At 40.6% G+C, this 20,957-nt stretch overlaps 1 protein-coding gene across 9 annotated transcripts in view; it reads left to right on the top strand.

Moving 5' to 3' along the window:
• Window positions 1–20,957, top strand: part of CACNA2D1 (calcium voltage-gated channel auxiliary subunit alpha2delta 1) — a 1,026,983-nt gene that overhangs the window by 901,499 nt on the left and 104,527 nt on the right. For all 9 annotated transcript variants that reach the window (XM_029615087.1, XM_029615085.1, XM_029615090.1 and 6 more), the window contains 3 exons: window positions 853–953; window positions 17,939–18,025; window positions 18,206–18,273. In XM_029615087.1, coding sequence (XP_029470947.1) covers window positions 853–953; window positions 17,939–18,025; window positions 18,206–18,273 — 256 coding nt within the window. The remainder of the gene's footprint in view (window positions 1–852; window positions 954–17,938; window positions 18,026–18,205; window positions 18,274–20,957) is intronic.

The raw sequence follows: 20,957 nt of genomic DNA, 5'->3' as shown, positions 1-20,957 counted from the left end.
CTCAGACTGGGAATGAGTGTCAGTCATGGCTTAAAGAACATTTTAAATGTACTTCTAAAGCACAGGAGATTTCTATGTGCACTCAATAGATTGCGCTTATGCATAAAGCAGTGACTGATTTCTGTGGCCATTTTATTGTATTTGATAAATTATATTGAAAAGCTGCTTGGGCAGTCCTTTGGAATGAAGTGTAAAATAGGAATGATAGGGTTTGTGTTCTGCGTGTCATTCTGCGAATGTTTCTGGAGGTAAAATCATCTTCTGGGACTGTACATTTTCTCCCTTGAGGAAATCCCCAAGTCAGGAGAGAAGAGAGAGGCTGCTGAGTGGAGCACAGTTCTCCAGCAGTGGCAGCGCAATCAGGAGAAGTTTGAACCCTGACCTGGGTTATTGAGGAGGATCAAGTTCTTCTGCTACTGATGATCCCTGGGACATTCCTGTGCAGGATGCACTTTTCTATTTTTCTATTTATTTCTATTTAACATCACTTATATACCACCTATACAAATGTTTGTAAGATCTAAGCGGTTTACAATAAAATAACAAAATACATTAATCAGAAAGTTAAAAAAAATAGAAACAATCTGGAGGGGAATATAATACAAAAGGAACAAGGTAGGGTAAAAAACTAAAAAATACAAGCTTAAAAAGTAATTAAAACAGTAAGTAAGTAAAATAAAATATCCTATGTAGAAGTCATATGTTTGTGTGCGTTTTTATATGTGACAGGAGTCTGAGGGAATCGGAAAGAGAGGTCCATAATAGGGGGCCTGCCTGCCACCGAGAAGGCAGGTTTTCTTCCTAAATGTAACCTATAGCCTCAAATGAACAATAGTCTTTTACACTTTTCAGTGCGGGGAAAAACTGGACAGAAAATCCTGAAACCTACAATGTCAGCTTCTATAAACGGAGTTTGGATAATGACATCTATGTGTTCACTGCTCCTGACCTAAGTAAGTCACAGCCTTGTACTTTTACAATGCAAAGATTTTCTGCTGTTTTATATTTTTACCCAGCCGGATCAGTCATTCACAAAATGTAATGTTACTTTCTGTGAAAAGACCCTCATGTTTGTTCACCAACTCCTCTCCGATGTAAAAAATATTTTCACGAATTAATTTGAAATATTCCACTGATTACATTCAGTACGTATAATGCTGCGGAGCTAGATCTGCTTTGGAGCCGGTGACCTCAGGGTTCTCTATTAATCTGAATGAAAAAAAGACTAAAATGGTGATGAACTAAACTTAAAAAAAAATTACAAGTGAAGCTTCACATGCAAAACTTCTGAAATATGGGGGGTTTGGGCATTAATGCTCGTGAAACCCTGTTTGGGAATTTTTAAGTTGGATTTTGGCCTCACAGTTTCATGCATGGTCACCTATGTGCAAAATTATATTTACATTCCAAGTTATTGAGCTGCTGTGATGCAAGGTCATGCATCTCATTAGTTATGAATTTGTAGAAAACCGGCATGTAATAAAAGCTTTGCTTACCACTTGTCACACATAAAGATAACTGTACCTAAATGAAGTATAATTATCTTTTTTGCTGGCTTTCCCATAGCAAAATTTCATGCAAACAGGCCCTAACCTCTGGGAAATTCTGCAGATTAATGCATATCCTCAAACTTTTCAAAGCTTCTATAAATTGATATGACAGGTGGGATCGGTTTTCATGTAATGAACCCATTTTTATACCTTAGTAGTTTACAGTAAAGCTTTTACTCAGTTCTAGAGACCCAAATTCAGGAGAAATGGAACCTGACTGAGGGGAATGTATACAGAAGCTTCAATCGTAATATTTTGCAGCTGGCCAACAGTGCTTAGTCTAATTGTCTAGCAACAAAGTGAATGGGGTGAAATGTAAAGTGTCCCTCAATCAATCAAAAGCAATTCCTAATCTGCAGTGCTGCACAGGGCCCTCCAAACTCTGGCAGGGCCATTCATTACTGAATCCTACACAAATGAGGAACTGTGTTTGCAGGCAGTAATAGAAAGTTTAAACTGTTAACAGATTGGAGCAGTTGGTGCAGAATCTAAGGGGTGAATTTTCAGAGTTCCACGCGTAAATATTAGCATCTGCGCTCAGAAGTAGCATCTGCTAGCATACGTGCTCTTTTATAAACATCAAACATTTGTATGTATTTTTGCTTTCCTGCGTGCACATGCGTTCACATGCTTGCATGCTTGCAGCTAACATTTACGTGCATGCTATTTTTAAAAACAAGCATATAATTTGCCAGCCTACCCTCGGAATTTTCCACCTGCTTATTGTGTACTATTGGACTGGTGAGAGGTCCGGATGAACCGCAGGTAGATCAGGCTGAAGAACCAGCAGGGTCTCGATGACCTAGAGAAGACCTGCGTGACCTGGTGGCGTGCATGTTTTAAAATTTGCTGATTTACACAAGTCCTACTTTATTTTTGCATGTATAATGTACGCTTGTACATTTTTAAAATAGGTAGGAAGAATGTGCATCCAATGCAATGAAATAGTTTCAATGCATTGCATATATTTGCGTGTAACATTACATGTGCGTATATGTTGTGAGGTAGAGATACATGTATTTTATATGTATGGATTCTAAAATACTATCGTAAATCTACACACAGCCTTATTCACATGTATAATGCCACTGTGCACAATTGAAATGTATCCTCTGAGAGCGCACTGCCATTCACTGAATGACCTGTAAAATATCAAACCCTTACTGAAAGATAAGAAGCTCTTTGTGAAAATATGCATGGTGGTAGCACAGGTGTCTATGCCAGAAAACTCATGATAAACGTTTTATAGTGTACAACTTGCTAAATTTTTGTATGCACATTAAAATGGGAGTTAACATAAGATACAATAAATTAACCAAGAGCACACTAAATTTGGCTCAGTAGAGTAGCCGCAGTGCTAACATGGAAGATAACAGAGAAAAGTGTAATGTCCACAATATTTTCCAAGAAATGCCCCATGCTCAAAATTAAAGAGACAGGGCTAGATTTTAGTACCTACACGCGGACGTAAATTTGTGCTCGCAACCTGGCGCGCACAAATCTACGGCCAATTTTATAATATGCGCGCACAGCCACGCGCATGTTATAAAATCCAGGGTCAGCGCGTGCAAGGGGGTGCACACTTGTGCACCTTGCACGCACCGAGCCCTAGGGGAGCCCCGATGGCTTTCCCTGTTCCCTCCAAGGCCACTCTGAAATCGGAGCGGCCTCGAAGGGAACATTCCTTCCGCCCCCCCACCTTCCCCTCCCCTCCCTTCCCATACCTAACCCACCCCCAGCGTTACCTAAACCCCTCCGACCTTTATTTTAGAAGTTGCGCCTGCCTCTAGGCAGGCGTAGGTTGCGCGCGCCGAAACAAGTGCCGGCATGCAATACCCCGGCCTAGCGGCCCTATGAAGGCCTCTGGCCAACCCTCAGCCCTGCCCCGGACTGCCCACACCCTGCCCTATTTTTCAAGCCCCGGGACATATGCACGTCGCAGGGCTTGCGTGCGTCGCCCGACCTTAGCAAAATAGGCTCGGCGCGCGTAACCCCCCTGCACGCGTAAATCCAGCTGAATTTATGTGCGTAGGGCTTTTAAAATCTGCCCCACAGTTATCAGAGAGAATTTCCTGTCCTCAAATCCCCTATCCCCAGCACCTTGGAGACATCTTTCTTCTGACCTGCTCCCTCTGAATGTGCTGTCCCTTCCTCTGGCTCAATGATACAACCTCTTTTGGGGCATCTTGCTTCCTTTCCCCCCTTCAGCACAATGACATAGATCCCTCTGAGATGCTCGTCTCTTACCTCCCCCTCAGCACAATGATACAGGCCCCTCAATGGCACCAGAGTAATGCAGCTTCCTCTTCCAAGACTCCTTCACCTTCCACCCATCCTTTAATATTAGGCTTGCACAATACAGAGGGGGCCCTCTTTCTTCCCTGGCAAAAGACTGCAGAACCCTTCTCTAGGTCTGGTCACTAAACTCCGAATGAAGCTTTCTAGTGCTGATTCCATTCTTATCAAATGTAGTGAAGCACTGCTAGGTAGTGCCAGACGTGCAGGAGGCTTCTGCAGTCCCTCCCACTAGTGAAGAAGAAGGCTGCTGCCGGAATAGGAAGTGCCCATTCCAGAGGAGTGGGAGGAATCCGAGGGATCTAGGGTAGAAGGCAGAGGAGGCTATGGGCCTTATTTTCCAATATCGCATTGGTAACGCATTAGGGGGCGTTACCAATGCAAATGAGGCTTCTTTCGTGCAGTGGGGAAACATCGTGTGCGGCGATGTTTTCGCCATTCGCGAAAACATTAGCGCCGCACGCGATGTTTTCCCACTGCACGATGATTCTTTCAGGGTTTTATCGCGGTGCACGATATTTGCCAGTTTCATGTATCGCGGTGCACGATATTTGGCACTTTTTGGAGATAGTCCCAGAGAGAGAGAGAGAGAGAGAGAGAGAGAGAGAGAGAGAGAGAGAGAGAGAGAGAGAGAGAGCGAGAGCACCTTACTATAGTGCCTATGCCCTACATAGGTATTTGAATCCCTATGGGAGGGCTACCTACTAACTCGGGGTGGGGATTAGGTATGAGTGTCGGGGGTTGGGGGCCACTTTTGCATTCCACATGAGACCTACTGACAGAACAGTGGTCTCTAGTGCAGATTTGCTGGCCGTCGGAGTGAGGACGCTCACTCCAAGCGGAGATTTGGCCAACATTTTCTCCACCTAGCATGTTGTTGCCCAGGTAGAGTGTCCATCAAGCTAGGTGGAGAGAACGTTGCCCAAACCACTTCTTGGTGTGAGCGTCCTCACTCCGACGGCCAGCAAATCTGCACTAGAGACCACTGTTCTGTCAGTAGGTCTCATGTGGAATGCAAAAGTGGCCCCCAACCCCCGACACTCATACCTAATCCCCACCCCGAGTTAGTAGGTAGCCCTCCCATAGGGATTCAAATACCTATGTAGGGCATAGGCACTATAGTAAGGTGCTCTCTCTCTCTCTCTCTCTCTCTCTCTCTCTCTCTCTCTCTCTCTCTCTCTCTCTCTCTCTCTCTCTCTCTCTCTCTCTCTCTCAAAACAGGCTGTCCGGAACTACCGTGGATGGCGATAATCCTTTTCTGGCCCGTAGCGCAGTCCATAACGCGAAGTTGGAGTTGTAGTTAAAATCCGCGATAGCAGCCGCGCTACCACTGCGGTTGTTTCGCCGCACACGATACACAGGTTCCCGCTTTACATATGCTCCGCCCCAACTCCGCCCCCTGAATACCAAATGACTAATTTGCATTCGCGAATCGCGTTAACAGCTGTTAACGCGATTCGCGAATTTATCGCACGCGGTAAAGTGCTTTGAAAATGAGGCCCTATGTCATTATTCCTGGGGAAATAAGGGAGAGAGGGAGGGGTAGGGTTGATACTAGGGGATGTGCCCTGCTAACTGTCCTTAGCAGAGGTAGGTTCCCAATACTATCCCACTAAAATATTTAACAACTGGTCCAAGGCAGGTGTTACATTTCTGTTGTTAATGAGCCTAAAGTAAATATCACACGAGCACAATGTGCCTCGCTATTTACCGTACACACAGCAAAGCCTCATTTACATATAGTAATATAGTAAATATTACACACAGCAAAGCCTCATTTACATATAGTAATTATAGTAAATATCAAGTGAGGACATCGAAACACATTATTTATATTACACACATCAAAGCCTCATTTACATATAGTAATATAGTAAATATTACACACAGCAAAGCCTCATTTACATATAGTAATTATAGTAAATATCAAGTGAGGACATCGAAACACATTATTTATATTACACACATCAAAGCCTCATTTACATATAGTAATTATAGTAAATATCACGCGAGCACAACGTGCCACGCTATTTACCGTACACACAGCAAAGCCTCATTTACATATAGTAATATAGTAAATATTACACACAGCAAAGCCTCATTTACATATAGTAATATAGTAAATATTACACACAGTAAAGCCTCAAATACTTATAATAATATAGTAAATATCATGTGAGGGCAACGTAACACGCTCTTTATATTACACACATTATAGCCTTATAGCAATATAGTAAACATGTGAGGACAACGTGCCACGCTATTTAAATTACTGACATTAGAGTCGCTATACAATATAGTAAATGTCATATGCAGAAACACTATTTACATCACCCCTATTAATGCCTCATTTATAGATAGTAATATAGTAAATATCATGTGAGAACAATGTGCCATGCTATTTAAATTGCACACATCGAAGCCTCATTTACATATAGTATTACAGTAAATATCATGTGAGGACAATGTGCCATGCTATTTATATAACACGCATTAAAGCGTAATTTACATATAGTAATATTGTAGATAAGGTAGGACAACGTGCCATTCTATTCACATTGCACACATCAAAGTCTCATTTACATATAGTAATATAGTAATATAGTAAATATCATGTGAGAACAACGTGCCATGCTATTTATATAACACGCATTAAAGCATAATTTACATATAGTATTATTGTAGATAAGGTAGGACAACATGCCATTCTATTCACATTGCACACATCAAAGTCTCATTTACATATAGTAATATAGTAAATATCATGTGAGAACAACGCGCCATGCTATTTATACAACACGCATTAAAGCATAATTTACATATAGTAATATTGTAGATAAGTTAGGACAACGTGCCATTCTATTCACATTGCACACATCGAAGTCTCATTTACATATAGTAATATAGTAAATATCATGTGAGGACAACGTGCCATGCTATTTATATAACACGCATTAAAGCGTAATTTACATATAGTAATATTGTAGATAAGTTAGGACAACGTGCCATTCTATTCACATTGCACACATCGAAGTCTCATTTACATATAGTAATATAGTAAATATCATGTGAGGACAACGCGCCATGCTATTTATATAACATGCACTAAAGCATAATTTACATACAGTAATATAGTACATATCTTATGAGGACAACTTGCCATGCTATTTACATTATGCACATCAAAGCCTCATTTACATATATTGATATAGTAAATGTCATATGAAGACAACGTGCCATACTATTTATATTACACACATTAAAGCCTTAAAGCAATATAGTAATAAACATGTGAGGACAATGTGCCACGTTATTTACATTACATACATTAGAGCCTCTATAGCAATATAGTACATGTCATATGAGGACAGTATGCCACACTATTTATATTACACACATGAAAGCCTTATTTATAGATATTAATATAGTAAATAGGTGAAGACAACATGCCACGCTTTTTATATTACACAAATCGAAGTCTCATTTACTTGTAGCAATATTGTAAATATCATGTGAGGACAATGTGCCAAAATATTTCTGACACAATTCAAAGCCTCTTTAGCAATATAGTAAATATCATATTAAGACAAAGTGCCACGCTATTTACATTATATACATCAAACACGCATTAAAGTGTAATTTACATATAGTATTATTGTAGATAAGGTAGGACAACATGCCATTCTATTCACATTGCACACATCGAAGTCTCATTTACATATAGTAATATAGTAAATATCATGAGAGAACAATGTGCCATGCTTTTGATGGTACACACGTCAAAGCCTCATTTACATATAGAAATAGTGTAAATATCATGTGAGAATAAAGTGCCACGCTATTTATACTAGATATATCTTATTCATAACTGATTCATTTTAATCGCCTGTATATAACATGTCTATTACTACTGTTGTTGTTTTAATGTTATTTGTTATTAGTATTTATTCAATTTTCTCCAAGTTCATTTTCCTGTTCCATGTAAGACTCGCATGTTAATTCACTCCAATGTTATATGTAAACCGAAATGATTAGCAACATTGTTGCTAGAATTTCGGTATATAAAAAAAAATGTTAAATAAATATATCAAAGCCTTTATAGTCATATAAAGATAACATGCCACGCTATTTATACTAGATATATCAAAGCCTTTATAGTCATATGAAGATAACATGCCACGCTATTTATACTAGATATATCAAAGCCTTTATAGTCATATGAAGATAACATGCCACGCTATTTATACTAGATACATCAAAGCCTTTATAGTCATATGAAGATAACATGCCACGCTATTTATACTAGATACATCAAAGCCTTTATAGTCATATGAAGATAACATGCCACGCTATTTATACTAGATACATCAAAGCCTTTATAGTCATATGAAGATAACATGCCACGCTATTTATACTAGATACATCAAAGCCTTTATAGTCATATGAAGATAACGTGCCACGCTATTTATACTAGATACATCAAAGCCTTTATAGTCATATGAAGATAACATGCCACGCTATTTATACTAGATACATCAAAGCCTTTATAGTCATATGAAGATAACGTGCCACGCTATTTATACTAGATACATCAAAGCCTTTATAGTCATATAAAGATAACGTGCCACGCTATTTATACTAGATATATCAAAGCCTTTATAGTCATATGAAGATAACATGCCACGCTATTTATACTAGATATATCAAAGCCTTTATAGTCATATGAAGATAACGTGCCACGCTATTTATACTAGATATATCAAAGCCTTTATAGTCATATGAAGATAACATGCCACGCTATTTACATTAGACACATCAAAGCCTCTTTAGCAATATAGTAATACCATATTTAGACAAAGTGCCGCACTATTTACATGAACATATCCAAGCTGTTGCGCTCGGGGGTGGACCCTTGTCCTGGGGCAGTGAAGGAATGCCTCCTGAAAGGGGAACAGGAGGTAACTGCCCCCAGGGGGCGGAGCACTGGAGGAGACAGAGACTGGGAAGAGCTTCACCACTGGAAGCCCGAGGCCCCCCCCGGGAGGAGACCATAGGGACTCAGGCCGCTTGGACTTAGCTGGGTATCGCAGGGTCTCCTGAGAGAATGAAAGTCTGGTGTGCCCACGGAGACAGGGGGAGCGCAATCGGGTTCAAAGGTGGCTGCTGGTTGAAGCAAGGAGAGCCAGAACAGAGTTGGTGATGACAAGGCGAGGAACAGAGCCAGAATCTGGAGACGAGGTCAGGCAGGCAAAGGTCAAGATCCAGAGGTCAGTCCGAGTAGTGGTCGGCAAAGCAGGGGTCAGGTACCGGAGGTCAGACGAGGTCAAAGGCAGGTTGAGGTCTTTGAGGCAGGCGGCAGGCAGGCAGGCAGGTCAGGAACAAGCTCTGGTCTTTGAGGCAGGCGGCAGGCAGGCAGGCAGGTCAGGAACAAACTCTGGTCTTTGAGGCAGGCGGCAGGCAGGCAGGCAGGTCAGGAACACGCTGAGGTCTTGAGGCAGGCGGCAGGCAGGCAGGCAGGTCAGGAACAAACTCTGGTCTTTGAGGCAGGCGGCAGGCATGCAGACAGGTCAGGAGCAAGCTGAGGTCAGTACCAGTAAGACAGACTGAGGGTACTACCTGGGTAGAGAAACAGACAAACACAGGAACAAGCAGGACACAGGAACTAGGATGCAGGAACAAGTCAGGAGCTGAACTGGAACAGAAGGATCCTGGAACGAGACTAGGAACAAGCAGGAACAGGTACAAGCGCAGAGGCAATCTTAGAACAAACCAACCCGATTTATAAGGAAAGGAAGCAGAGACAGGAACTTCCTTATATCGAGGGATCAATCAGGGTGCACTGTGGAGCTAGGACCTGCCCTTGGCCCTACATGAGTCCGGGCAATCCGCGTGCGCATATGTGCGTGGCTAACATGGCCAAGGACACTGAGCCTCAGCATGAGGCCTGGCGCGCAGGGGAAGGCGACAGCCACCGCGGGATGCCTGGGCCTGGCAGGACTGGCAACTACCACGAGGGAGGTCGTCCCGGGACCCGCTATGGAACCATGAAGGTGAGCAGGTCCGCGGGCGGGGCACATAACAAAAGCCTCTTTTACAGATAATATACTAAATATATGAGGACAATGTGACATGCTATTGACAGTTAGAGATGTGCAGTCGTTTATCACGAATTAGGCAATTACAACGAAATTGCCTAATTCGTAGTGGTTCGGGGGCCCCGAAACCCGAAAAGGATTTTCCCCGAACTTCGGAGAAATTTCTTTTTTCAGGTTTGCATGGGGAGAGGGGGCACACTTTTTTTTTTTTAAATTAAAAACCACCCCAAACCACCCCAAACATTTAGATTAACTATAATACAACCCCCCCCCCCATCCCGATCCCTCCCCAAGACTTACGAAAATCCCTGGTGGTCCAGCGGGGTCCCGGGTGCCATTTGTTCCTCCGTGCCCATGTGCGCCATTGGCAGCCTTGCTCAAAATGGTGCCGAATAGCCTCTGAACTACTATGTCACAGGGGTTACCGGCGCCATTGGTCAGCCCCTGTCACATGGTAGGAGAACCAACCAATGGCGCTGAAAGCCCCTGTGACATAGTATGGGCAAAGGCTATCGGCGCCATTTTGATTACTGGCAGCCGACAACGAAATCGCTCCCAGACCCCCGCTGGACCCCCAAGGATTATTGGCAAGCCTTGGGGGGGTCAGGAAGGGGTCTGGGAGCGATTTCATTGTTGGCTGCCAGTAATCAAAATGGCGCCGATAGCCTTTGCCCATACTATGTCACAGGGGCTACCGGCGCCATTGGTCAGCTCCTGTCACATGGTAGGAGCACAAGATGGCGCCGATGGCCATATGACAGGGGCTGACCAATGGCGCCGGTAGCCCCTGTGACATAGTAGTTCAGAGGCTATTCGGCACCATTTTGAGGAGCACGGCTTGCCAGTAGCACACCGGGCACGGAGTGACAAATGGAACCCGGGACCCCGCTGGACCTCCAAGGATGTTAGTAAGTCTTTGGGAGGGATCGGGATGGTGGGGGGGGCTTGTATGCAATATATTAAAATTAATTTAAATGCATGGGGTGGGGTTTTTTTTAGCTTCGTTTCCCGCTTCGTTTTTTGGCCCGGTTTCGGATTTCCTCGTTTCATTTTTCAAAAAAACTAAACAAGAAAACCCGAATTTTACCACGAAGTAACCGAGTCAAAAAACGACCGGGTAGAAAAAAACGAAGCACATCTCTATTGACAGTACACTCATCAAAGCCTCATTTACATATAGTAATATAGTAAATATCTTGTGAGCACAACGTGCCACGCTATTTACATTATACACATCAAAGCCTCATTTACAGATAGTAATATAGTAAATATCATCTGAGGACAAAGTGCCACGCTATTTACATTATACACATCAAAGCCTCATTTACAGATAGTAATATAGTAAATATCTTGTGAGCACAACGTGCCATGCTATTTACATTATACACATCAAATCCTCATTTACAGATAGTAATATAGTAAATATCATCTGAGGACAAAGTGCCACGCTATTTACATTATACACATCAAATCCTGATTTACAGATAGTAATATAGTAAATATCATCTGAGGACAAAGTGCCACGCTATTTACATTATACACATCAAAGCCTCATTTACAGATAGTAATATAGTAAATATCATCTGAGGACAAAGTGCCATGCTATTTACATTATACACATCAAAGCCTCATTTACAGATAGTAATATAGTAAATATCATCTGAGGACAAAGTGCCACGCTATTTACATTATACACATCAAAGCCTCATTTACAGATAGTAATATAGTAAATATCATCTGAGGACAAAGTGCCATGCTATTTACATTATACACATCAAAGCCTCATTTACAGATAGTAATATAGTAAATATCTTGTGAGCACAACGTGCCACGCTATTTACAATATACACATCAAAGCCTCATTTATAGATAGTAATATAGTAAATATCTTGTGAGCACAACGAGCCACACTATGTACATTATACACATCAAAGCCTCATTTACAGATAGTAATATAGTAAATATCATCTGAGGACAAAGTGCCACGCTATTTACATTATACACATCAAAGCCTCATTTACAGATAGTAATATAGTAAATATCTTGTGAGCACAACGTGCCATGCTATTTACATTATACACATCAAATCCTCATTTACAGATAGTAATATAGTAAATATCATCTGAGGACAAAGTGCCACGCTATTTACATTATACACATCAAATCCTGATTTACAGATAGTAATATAGTAAATATCATCTGAGGACAAAGTGCCACGCTATTTACATTATACACATCAAAGCCTCATTTACAGATAGTAATATAGTAAATATCATCTGAGGACAAAGTGCCATGCTATTTACATTATACACATCAAAGCCTCATTTACAGATAGTAATATAGTAAATATCTTGTGAGCACAACGTGCCAAGCTATTTACATTATACACATCAAAGCCTCATTTACAGATAGTAATATAGTAAATATCATCTGAGGACAAAGTGCCATGCTATTTACATTATACACATCAAAGCCTCATTTACAGATAGTAATATAGTAAATATCTTGTGAGCACAACGAGCCACACTATTTACATTATACACATCAAAGCCTCATTTACAGATAGTAATATAGTAAATATCTTGTGAGCACAACGAGCCACGCTATTTACATTATACACATCAAAGACTCATTTACAGATAGTAATATAATAAATATCTTGTGAGCACAACGAGCCACGCTATTTACATTATACACATCAAAGCCTCATTTACAGATAGTAATATAGTAAATACCATCTGAGGACAAAGTGCCACGCTATTTACATTATACACATCAAAGCCTCATTTACAGATAGTAATATAGTAAATATCTTGTGAGCACAACGAGCCACACTATTTACATTATACACATCAAAGACTCATTTACAGATAGTAATATAATAAATATCATCTGAGGACAAAGTGCCACGCTATTTACATTATACACATCAAAGCCTCATTTACAGATAGTAATACAGTAAATATCTTGTGAGCACAACGAGCCACACTATTTACATTATACACATCAAAGACTCATTTACAGATAGTAATATAATAAATATCTTGTGAGCACAACGAGCCACGCTATTTACATTATACACATCAAAGCCTCATTTACAGATAGTAATATAGTAAATATCTTGTGAGCACAACATGCCACGCTATTTACATTATACACATCAAAGCCTCATTTACAGATAATAATATAATAAATATCATCTGAGGACAAAGTGCCACTCTATTTACATTATACACATCAAAGCCTCATTTACAGACAGTAATATAGTAAATATCTTGTGAGCACAACGTGCAACGCTATTTACAATATACACATCAAAGCCTCATTTACAGATAGTAATATAGTAAATATCTTGTGAGCACAACGTGCCATGCTATTTACATTATACACATCAAAGCCTCATTTACAGACAGTAATATAGTAAATATCTTGTGAGCACAACGTGCCACGCTATTTACATTATACACATCAAAGCCTCATTTACAGATAGTAATATAATAAATATCATCTGAGGACAAAGTGCCACGCTATTTACATTATACACATCAAAGCCTCATTTACAGATAGTAATATAGTAAATATCTTGTGAGCAGAACGTGCCACGCTATTTACATTATACACATCAAAGCCTCATTTATAGATAGTATTTATTTATTTATTTTATTTAAAAACTTTTATATACCGGTATTAGTATGCATACATCATACCGGTTTACAATGTAACTTTAAAGGTAGAAATTACAATGAACAGGGAGGGCGAACAAGGAGGAGTATACAAAGAGCAGGAGGTGGAGGAATTAAAGCAATAAATAAAAACTGCAACGGACTATTTACAGGAATATACAAGGCGTAGGCAAGATACTTGCAGAAGTCGGTGTACTTAATCAGGGTAGGCTTGTCGGAAGCCTACCCTAGTAATATAGTAAATATCATCTGAGGACAAAGTGCCACGCTATTTACATTATACACATCAAAGCCTCATTTACAGATAGTAATATAATAAATATCTTGTGAGCACAACGTGCCATGCTATTTACATTATACACATCAAAGCCTCATTTACAGATAGTAATATAGTAAATATCTTGTGAGCACAACGTGCCACGCTATTTACATTATACACATCAAAGCCTCATTTACAGATAGTAATATAGTAAATATCTTGTGAGCACAACGTGCCACGCTATTTACATTATACACATCAAAGCCTCATTTATAGATAGTAATATAATAAATATCATCTGAGGACAAAGTGCCACGCTATTTACATTATACACATCAAAGCCTCATTTACAGATAGTAATATAGTAAATATCTTGTGAGCACAACGTGCCACGCTATTTACATTATACACATCAAAGCCTCATTTATAGATAGTAATATAGTAAATATCTTGTGAGCACAACGAGCCACGCTATTTACATTATACACATCAAAGCCTCATTTACAGAAAGAAATATAGTAGATATCATATGAGGACAAAGTGCCACGCTATTTCCATTATACATATCAAAGCCTCATTTACAGATAGTAAATTTCATGTGAGGACACCATGCGGTAATATTCATATTACTCACATCAAACCCTCATTTAATGCCTTCTCTTTTAACTGGTGACCCTCACCCAGGTGTTTCTGCAATATAGTGCAAACACAAGTGCCACAGAAGAGGGCATCACCTCTACTCCTAGAAGAAGGAGCCTGAGTCCCAGTGTAAGCCCTCAGCCTCTTGCTCCCTTAATGAAACCCTGTAATGTTAGCAACAGGTACTGCCTATCCTCACTCCCCCCCCCCCCCCCAACAGATAACCGAGGAGTAAACACAGAGTCCACTTTCTCAACCCTGCTCTTTCAGGTGTGTGCATCAGTGCTTGCATTCACCACGGCTCACAATCACACTGTCATGGTGGTAGAACTATCTCTATCCCATAACAAAAATAAGAGCTTTTTTTTCCCAGTTTTTGTTAGACACAGCTCATAATCAAACAATCACAGTAGCTGAACTGCCTATCTCCTGCAATAAATTACTCACACTGTGAATCAGTACAGCTGCAGACTTCCTCTATTTGCTACTTCTGTTTCCTCCACCTGTACCCATTAATACTGCTGTGTAGAAACACCAGAGTATTACTCTTAGTAATGTTAACAACATGCACTCTCCTCTTCCTGCATTTCCACTGCCCTCAATGTACCTCTCCTCTACCCATATATACTGCTGTGTATAAATACCACAGTATTACTGTTAGTAATGTTAACAACATGCACACTCCTCTTCCTGCATTTCCACTGCCTACAATGTACCCCTCCTCTACCCATATATACTGCTGTGTATAAACACCAGAGTATTACTGTTAGTAATGTTAACAACATGCACTCTCCTCTTCCTGCAATTCCACTGCCCTCAATGTACCTCTCCTCTACCCATATATACTGCTGTGTATAAACACCAGAGTATTACTGTTAGTAATGTTAACAACATGCACTCTCCTCTTCCTGCATTTCCACTGCCCTCAATGTACCTCTCCTCTACCCATATATACTGCTGAGTATAAACACCAGAGTATTACTCTTAGTAATGTTAACAACATGCACTCTCCTCTTCCTGCATTTCCACTGCCCTCAATGTACCTCTCCTCTACCCATATATACTGCTGTGTATAAACACCAGAGTATTACTGTTAGTAATGTTAACAACATGCACTCTCCTCTTCCTGCAATTCCACTGCCTACAATGTACCCCTCCTCTACCCATATATACTGCTGTGTATAAACACCAGAGTATTACTGTTAGTAATGTTAACAACATGCACTCTCCTCTTCCTGCAATTCCACTGCCCTCAATGTACCTCTCCTCTACCCATATATACTGCTGTGTATAAACACCAGAGTATTACTGTTAGTAATGTTAACATATACTCTCCTCTTCCTGCAATTCCACTGCCTACAATGTACCCCTCCTCTACCCATATATACTGCTGTGTATAAATACCACAGTAATACTGTTAGTAATGTTAACAACATGCACGCTCCTCTTCCTGCAATTCCACTGCCTACAATGTACCTCTCCTCTACCCATATATACTGCTGTGTATAAATACCAGAGTATTACTGTTAGTAATGTTAACAACATGCACTCTCCTCTTCCTGCAATTCCACTACCCTCAATGTACCTCTCCTCTACCCATATATACTGCTGTGTATAAACACCAGACTATTACTGTTAGTAATGTTAACATATACTCTCCTCTTCCTGCAATTCCACTGCCCTCAATGTACCCCTCCTCTACCCATATATACTGCTGAGTATAAACACCAGAGTATTACTGTTAGTAATGTTAACAACATGCACTCTCCTCTTCCTGCAATTCCACTGCCCTCAATGTACCCCTCCTCTACCCATATATACTGCTGTGTATAAACACCAGAGTATTACTGTTAGTAATGTTAACAACATGCACTCTCCTCTTCCTGCAATTCCACTGCCCTCAATGTACCCCTCTTCTACCCATATATACTGCTGTGTATAAATACCAGAGTATTACTGTTAGTAATGTTAACAACATGCACTCTCCTCTTCCTGAAATTCCACTGCCCTCAATGTACCCCTCCTCTACCCATATATACTGCTGTGTATAAACACCAGAGTATTACTGTTAGTAATGTTAACAACATGCACTCTCCTCTTCCTGCATTTCCACTGCCCTCAATGTACCTCTCCTCTACCCATATATACTGCTGTGTATAAATATCACAGTATTACTGTTAGTAATGTTAACAACATGCACACTCCTCTTCCTGCATTTCCACTTCCCTCAATGTACCTCTCCTCTACCCATATATATTGCTGTGTATAAACACCAGACTATTACTGTTAGTAATGTTAACAACATGCACTCTCCTCTTCCTGCATTTCCACTGCCCTCAATGTACCTCTCCTCTACCCATACAGACTGCTGTGTATAAATACCAGAGTATTACTGTTAGTAATGTTAACAACCTGCACTCTCCTCTTCCTGCAATTCCACTACCCTCAATGTACCTCTCCTCTACCCATATATACTGCTGTGTATAAACACCAGAGTATTACTGTTAGTAATGTTAACATATACTCTCCTCTTCCTGCAATTCCACTACCCTCAATGTACCCCTCCTCTACCCATATATACTGCTGTGTATAAACACCAGAGTATTACTGTTAGTAATGTTAACATATACTCTCCTCTTCCTGCAATTCCACTACCCTCAATGTACCCCTCCTCTACCCATATATACTGCTGTGTATAAACACCAGACTATTACTGTTAGTAATGTTAACAACATGCACTCTCCTCTTCCTGCAATTTCACTGCCTACAATGTACCCCTCCTCTACCCATATATACTGCTGTGTATAAACACCAGACTATTACTGTTAGTAATGTTAACAACATGCACTCTCCTCTTCCTGCAATTTCACTGCCTACAATGTACCCCTCCTCTACCCATATATACTGCTGTGTATAAACACCAGAGTATTACTGTTAGTAATGTTAACAACATGCACTCTCCTCTTCCTGCAATTCCACTGCCCTCAATGTACCCCTCCTCTACCCATATATACTGCTGTGTATAAACACCAGTGTATTACTGTTAGTAATGTTAACAACATGCACTCTCCTCTTCCTGCAATTCCACTGCCCTCAATGTACCCCTCCTCTACCCATATATACTGCTGTGTATAAACACCAGACTATTACTGTTAGTAATGTTAACATATACTCTCCTCTCATTGCAATTCCACTGCCTACAATTAAACCCATTGTACCCATGAAAAATTCTTATATACGTCTCCACGCGGAGTATTAATATTAGTAGTGCTGACTGCAAGTTTCCAATACACATAGCACTCTACTATCAAGATCACTCTGCATCAGAGTATAAACTCTAGTGCACTTCCTTCTGGGTTCTGGGTATAGTTTATTCTGGATTTTTGTCATTAATGTTTGTCTTTGTTTTATGCCTAGAAAGTGGAGCCACTGGCATTGAATCTGGCATTATGGTAAGCAAGGCTTTGGAAATAACTGTGGATGGGAAACTTCTAAAACCTGCAGGTAAGTTAGAAAAAGGTTATTTCTTTCATTCTTTCCTTTCTTTTTACAGCGATTTGCATCTCAGAAAAAAAGGGCTTTTATTCTCTTCTAGCTAGGATGTTATAACAGGGGATGTTCTAGTTTACTTAAAATGCACTTGCTTTCATTGTATTCAATAGATTTTCTTGCATTTTGCTTTAGTTGTTGGAATAAAAATTGATGTGTACAGCTGGATGACGAACTTCACCAAAGCTACAACCAAGAGCCCGGTAGGGAGACACACTCTGGCTTTAAATGTTTCAGATAAATATATAGGGGTAGATTTTAAAAAGGTGCGCATGGGCGTACATGTGTGCGCGCAATTTTATAACTTGCCCTCGCCAAGCCACACTGCCTTCCCCCTAACCTGACCTTCCCACCCCTTCCCCTAACCTTTCCTCCCCCTAGCCCTATTCTAACCGCCCCCCAAATTTTTATTTTACCTTTTGTGCAGTTTTGCCCGCCAGCAGGCGATCCATCGACACAGTGGCAGTGGCCTCTGGTCCCGCCCCCGGACTGCCACGCCCTGCTCTCCTCCTGACCCTGGACCGCCCCTCTAGTAAAGCCCCGGGACTTACGCACGACTCCGGGCCTTTTTAAAATAACCCCGACGCGCGTAACCTTTTAAAAGTCCGGCCCATAATGCAGAGCTACTGTTGCATATACGTTATAAAAAGTGATGATAGATGATTAATTGTAATGGGATTCATGAAATACAAGAGCTAATCACAAAAAAGCATTTTCTCAGGAGCCAAGGGTCGGTGTGCACGGACCCGAGCTAACTTTAAGAAAAGAAGCATGAAATGTACTCACACTGCTGAAGAATCAGATTCAGGACAGGTACCAGCATTAATGTATGCTGTAAATTGTTTTGTAAACTCTCATTATCAATGTTTACTATGCTAGAGCTTTTACTCCAGGAGGGATGAACATTCAACAAGAAAAAGACAGGACAAACCTGTAAAATACTTAGAGGTCAATACTCCAAGAGGGCTTGTACGACAGAGTTTGAGACCATACGGACAAACCCCAAGTTTTGAATTTCCCATGCCTCATAATAAATACATTTTAGTTTGGCAAGTTATTCCCTACTAAAACTTCCCCAGATATAAATAAGGTAGCATGGAAGCTTTCCGATGCTCAGTGGTACCCAGCTAACCATAGTTGGGTAAGTCTGGTTGCAGGTCTAAAGTTGTCCATATAAGGTAACCTAGATAACTTTAAACCTAATTGCCTATAATTAGCATTTAGCCAGATAAGTTTAAAAAAAAATCCTAACAGGCTGGTAGTGGCCTCTCCCCACCAACTCTCAAAATAATTAAGAAATGCCAGGAACATAGCACACGATCCCCCCGCCCAATCCCCCACCGTTCGACTTTTCAAATAAAGATGGCCACAGCAGCTCACTCCCCCCTTCCACTTTTTCCAAAAGTGGAGCACCACCCCCACCAAACTTCCAAAAGCCTCCTAGCACTGCAGAAAGAGGAGAGGATCTTGCCAACTCCCATGGGGTGAATATCTTACAAGTTCAGGAACCTACCTTTTCATTAATTCAACTTACTGCAGCTTGGTTTGGTCCGTTCGCTGACAGCTGACCAAACCCCCCTTCAGAAGTTCTGCAAACAGTTTGAAAGTTGCCCTCAGGACATTTTCTTCCATTTAAATGCATTAGCATGGATCATAGAGATGATATTTAAATTTGCTAAGGCTCTTTCCTATGATGTTGCTTGAGCCCACTGCATGCAAACGAGTCTCTCATTTTGCAGTGAGGATATCCTGAAATCCAAAGTGATTCTTCTGAGATGGTCCCTGAACCTTATGTCCCGTCTCTTAGCAGATTGTAATTTGTATGGCATCCATAGTGACAAAAGAAAATGTGCGTTGTTGGTTGTATTGAGAGCATATTTCTGTGGTGAATTAGGGTTCACACAGTACTGATTTCAGTTTAGCAGGTCCTTGTCGCATTAGTCTGGAGGATCTTAAAGGTTTCACATTGGCCTTTCTCAGCCTCCAGCATGAATGTTATGGCTGGGGTGACTGCTAGCGATGTGCAAAGCATTCATGGTCAGGCTTCTACCAGGCGCATCTTCAGCTGCTTCCTGGATTTGTTGGAGGAAGCTTGCTGGACTTTAGGCAGTGAATTTTTCATGGATTCCACAAAACCCTAAAAAAGGTCAATGCCCTCAAATTAGAAGTTCAACATTTGACAGATTTGCTCTTAGCGAGGATCATCAGACATGCATGTTCTAATCAGATGTTGAATAGCTGCAATTTTGTGTGCATGATTGAAACTTCCAATATTTTCACATCTTTAATGACTAAAGGTCAATCTTCAAAAAATCCCAGGGCTTCACCTAGATGCTGATTAGTTTCCAATTTTCAGCAGAATTTAGGAAACTATGTTTTTGAGTGAAAATGTCCCAGATTCAGTCACCTAAAAGTAAGAATTGCTATTAATTTGTCTAGATGTAGGGACCTACAGTAAATACCTGATGACAATCTGAGCTAAGCATAATTTATTCTTCATAACTGCCCACTTTTTAGGGGTCTAAATTTAATCACATAGCCCTATTCACTTTTCAAGTAGATCTAACTTAAGTTAGGAACTAAACCTTTTTGGAAATTGTCTCCCTAACTTTGCAGATACTAATGCAATATTGCTAGGGAGCTGAACACTAAAAGGATCATTTTCAATGGAAAATGTAACATACTTTCAAAGCTGTTTTTCTAAAGCCCATTTACCTGCATTAGGTGCACATACTGCAGGTTATTCAGTACCATGTATTGTAGCAATTTTCAAAAGTTTTAAAATTTGCTATAATATATGGTATTGAATTGTCAATAGGTTTTACCTGCGTTAAATGCACATAACGTGTAAATGGGCCTTTCAACGATTGCTGCAATGCTATGTTAC

Source organism: Rhinatrema bivittatum, chromosome 9 (genome assembly GCF_901001135.1).
Source record: "Rhinatrema bivittatum chromosome 9, aRhiBiv1.1, whole genome shotgun sequence".
In the NCBI taxonomy this organism is placed as follows: Eukaryota; Metazoa; Chordata; class Amphibia; order Gymnophiona; family Rhinatrematidae; genus Rhinatrema; species Rhinatrema bivittatum.
Note: the sequence above shows the minus strand (reverse complement) of the source record. Positions and strands in the feature narration are given on the sequence as shown.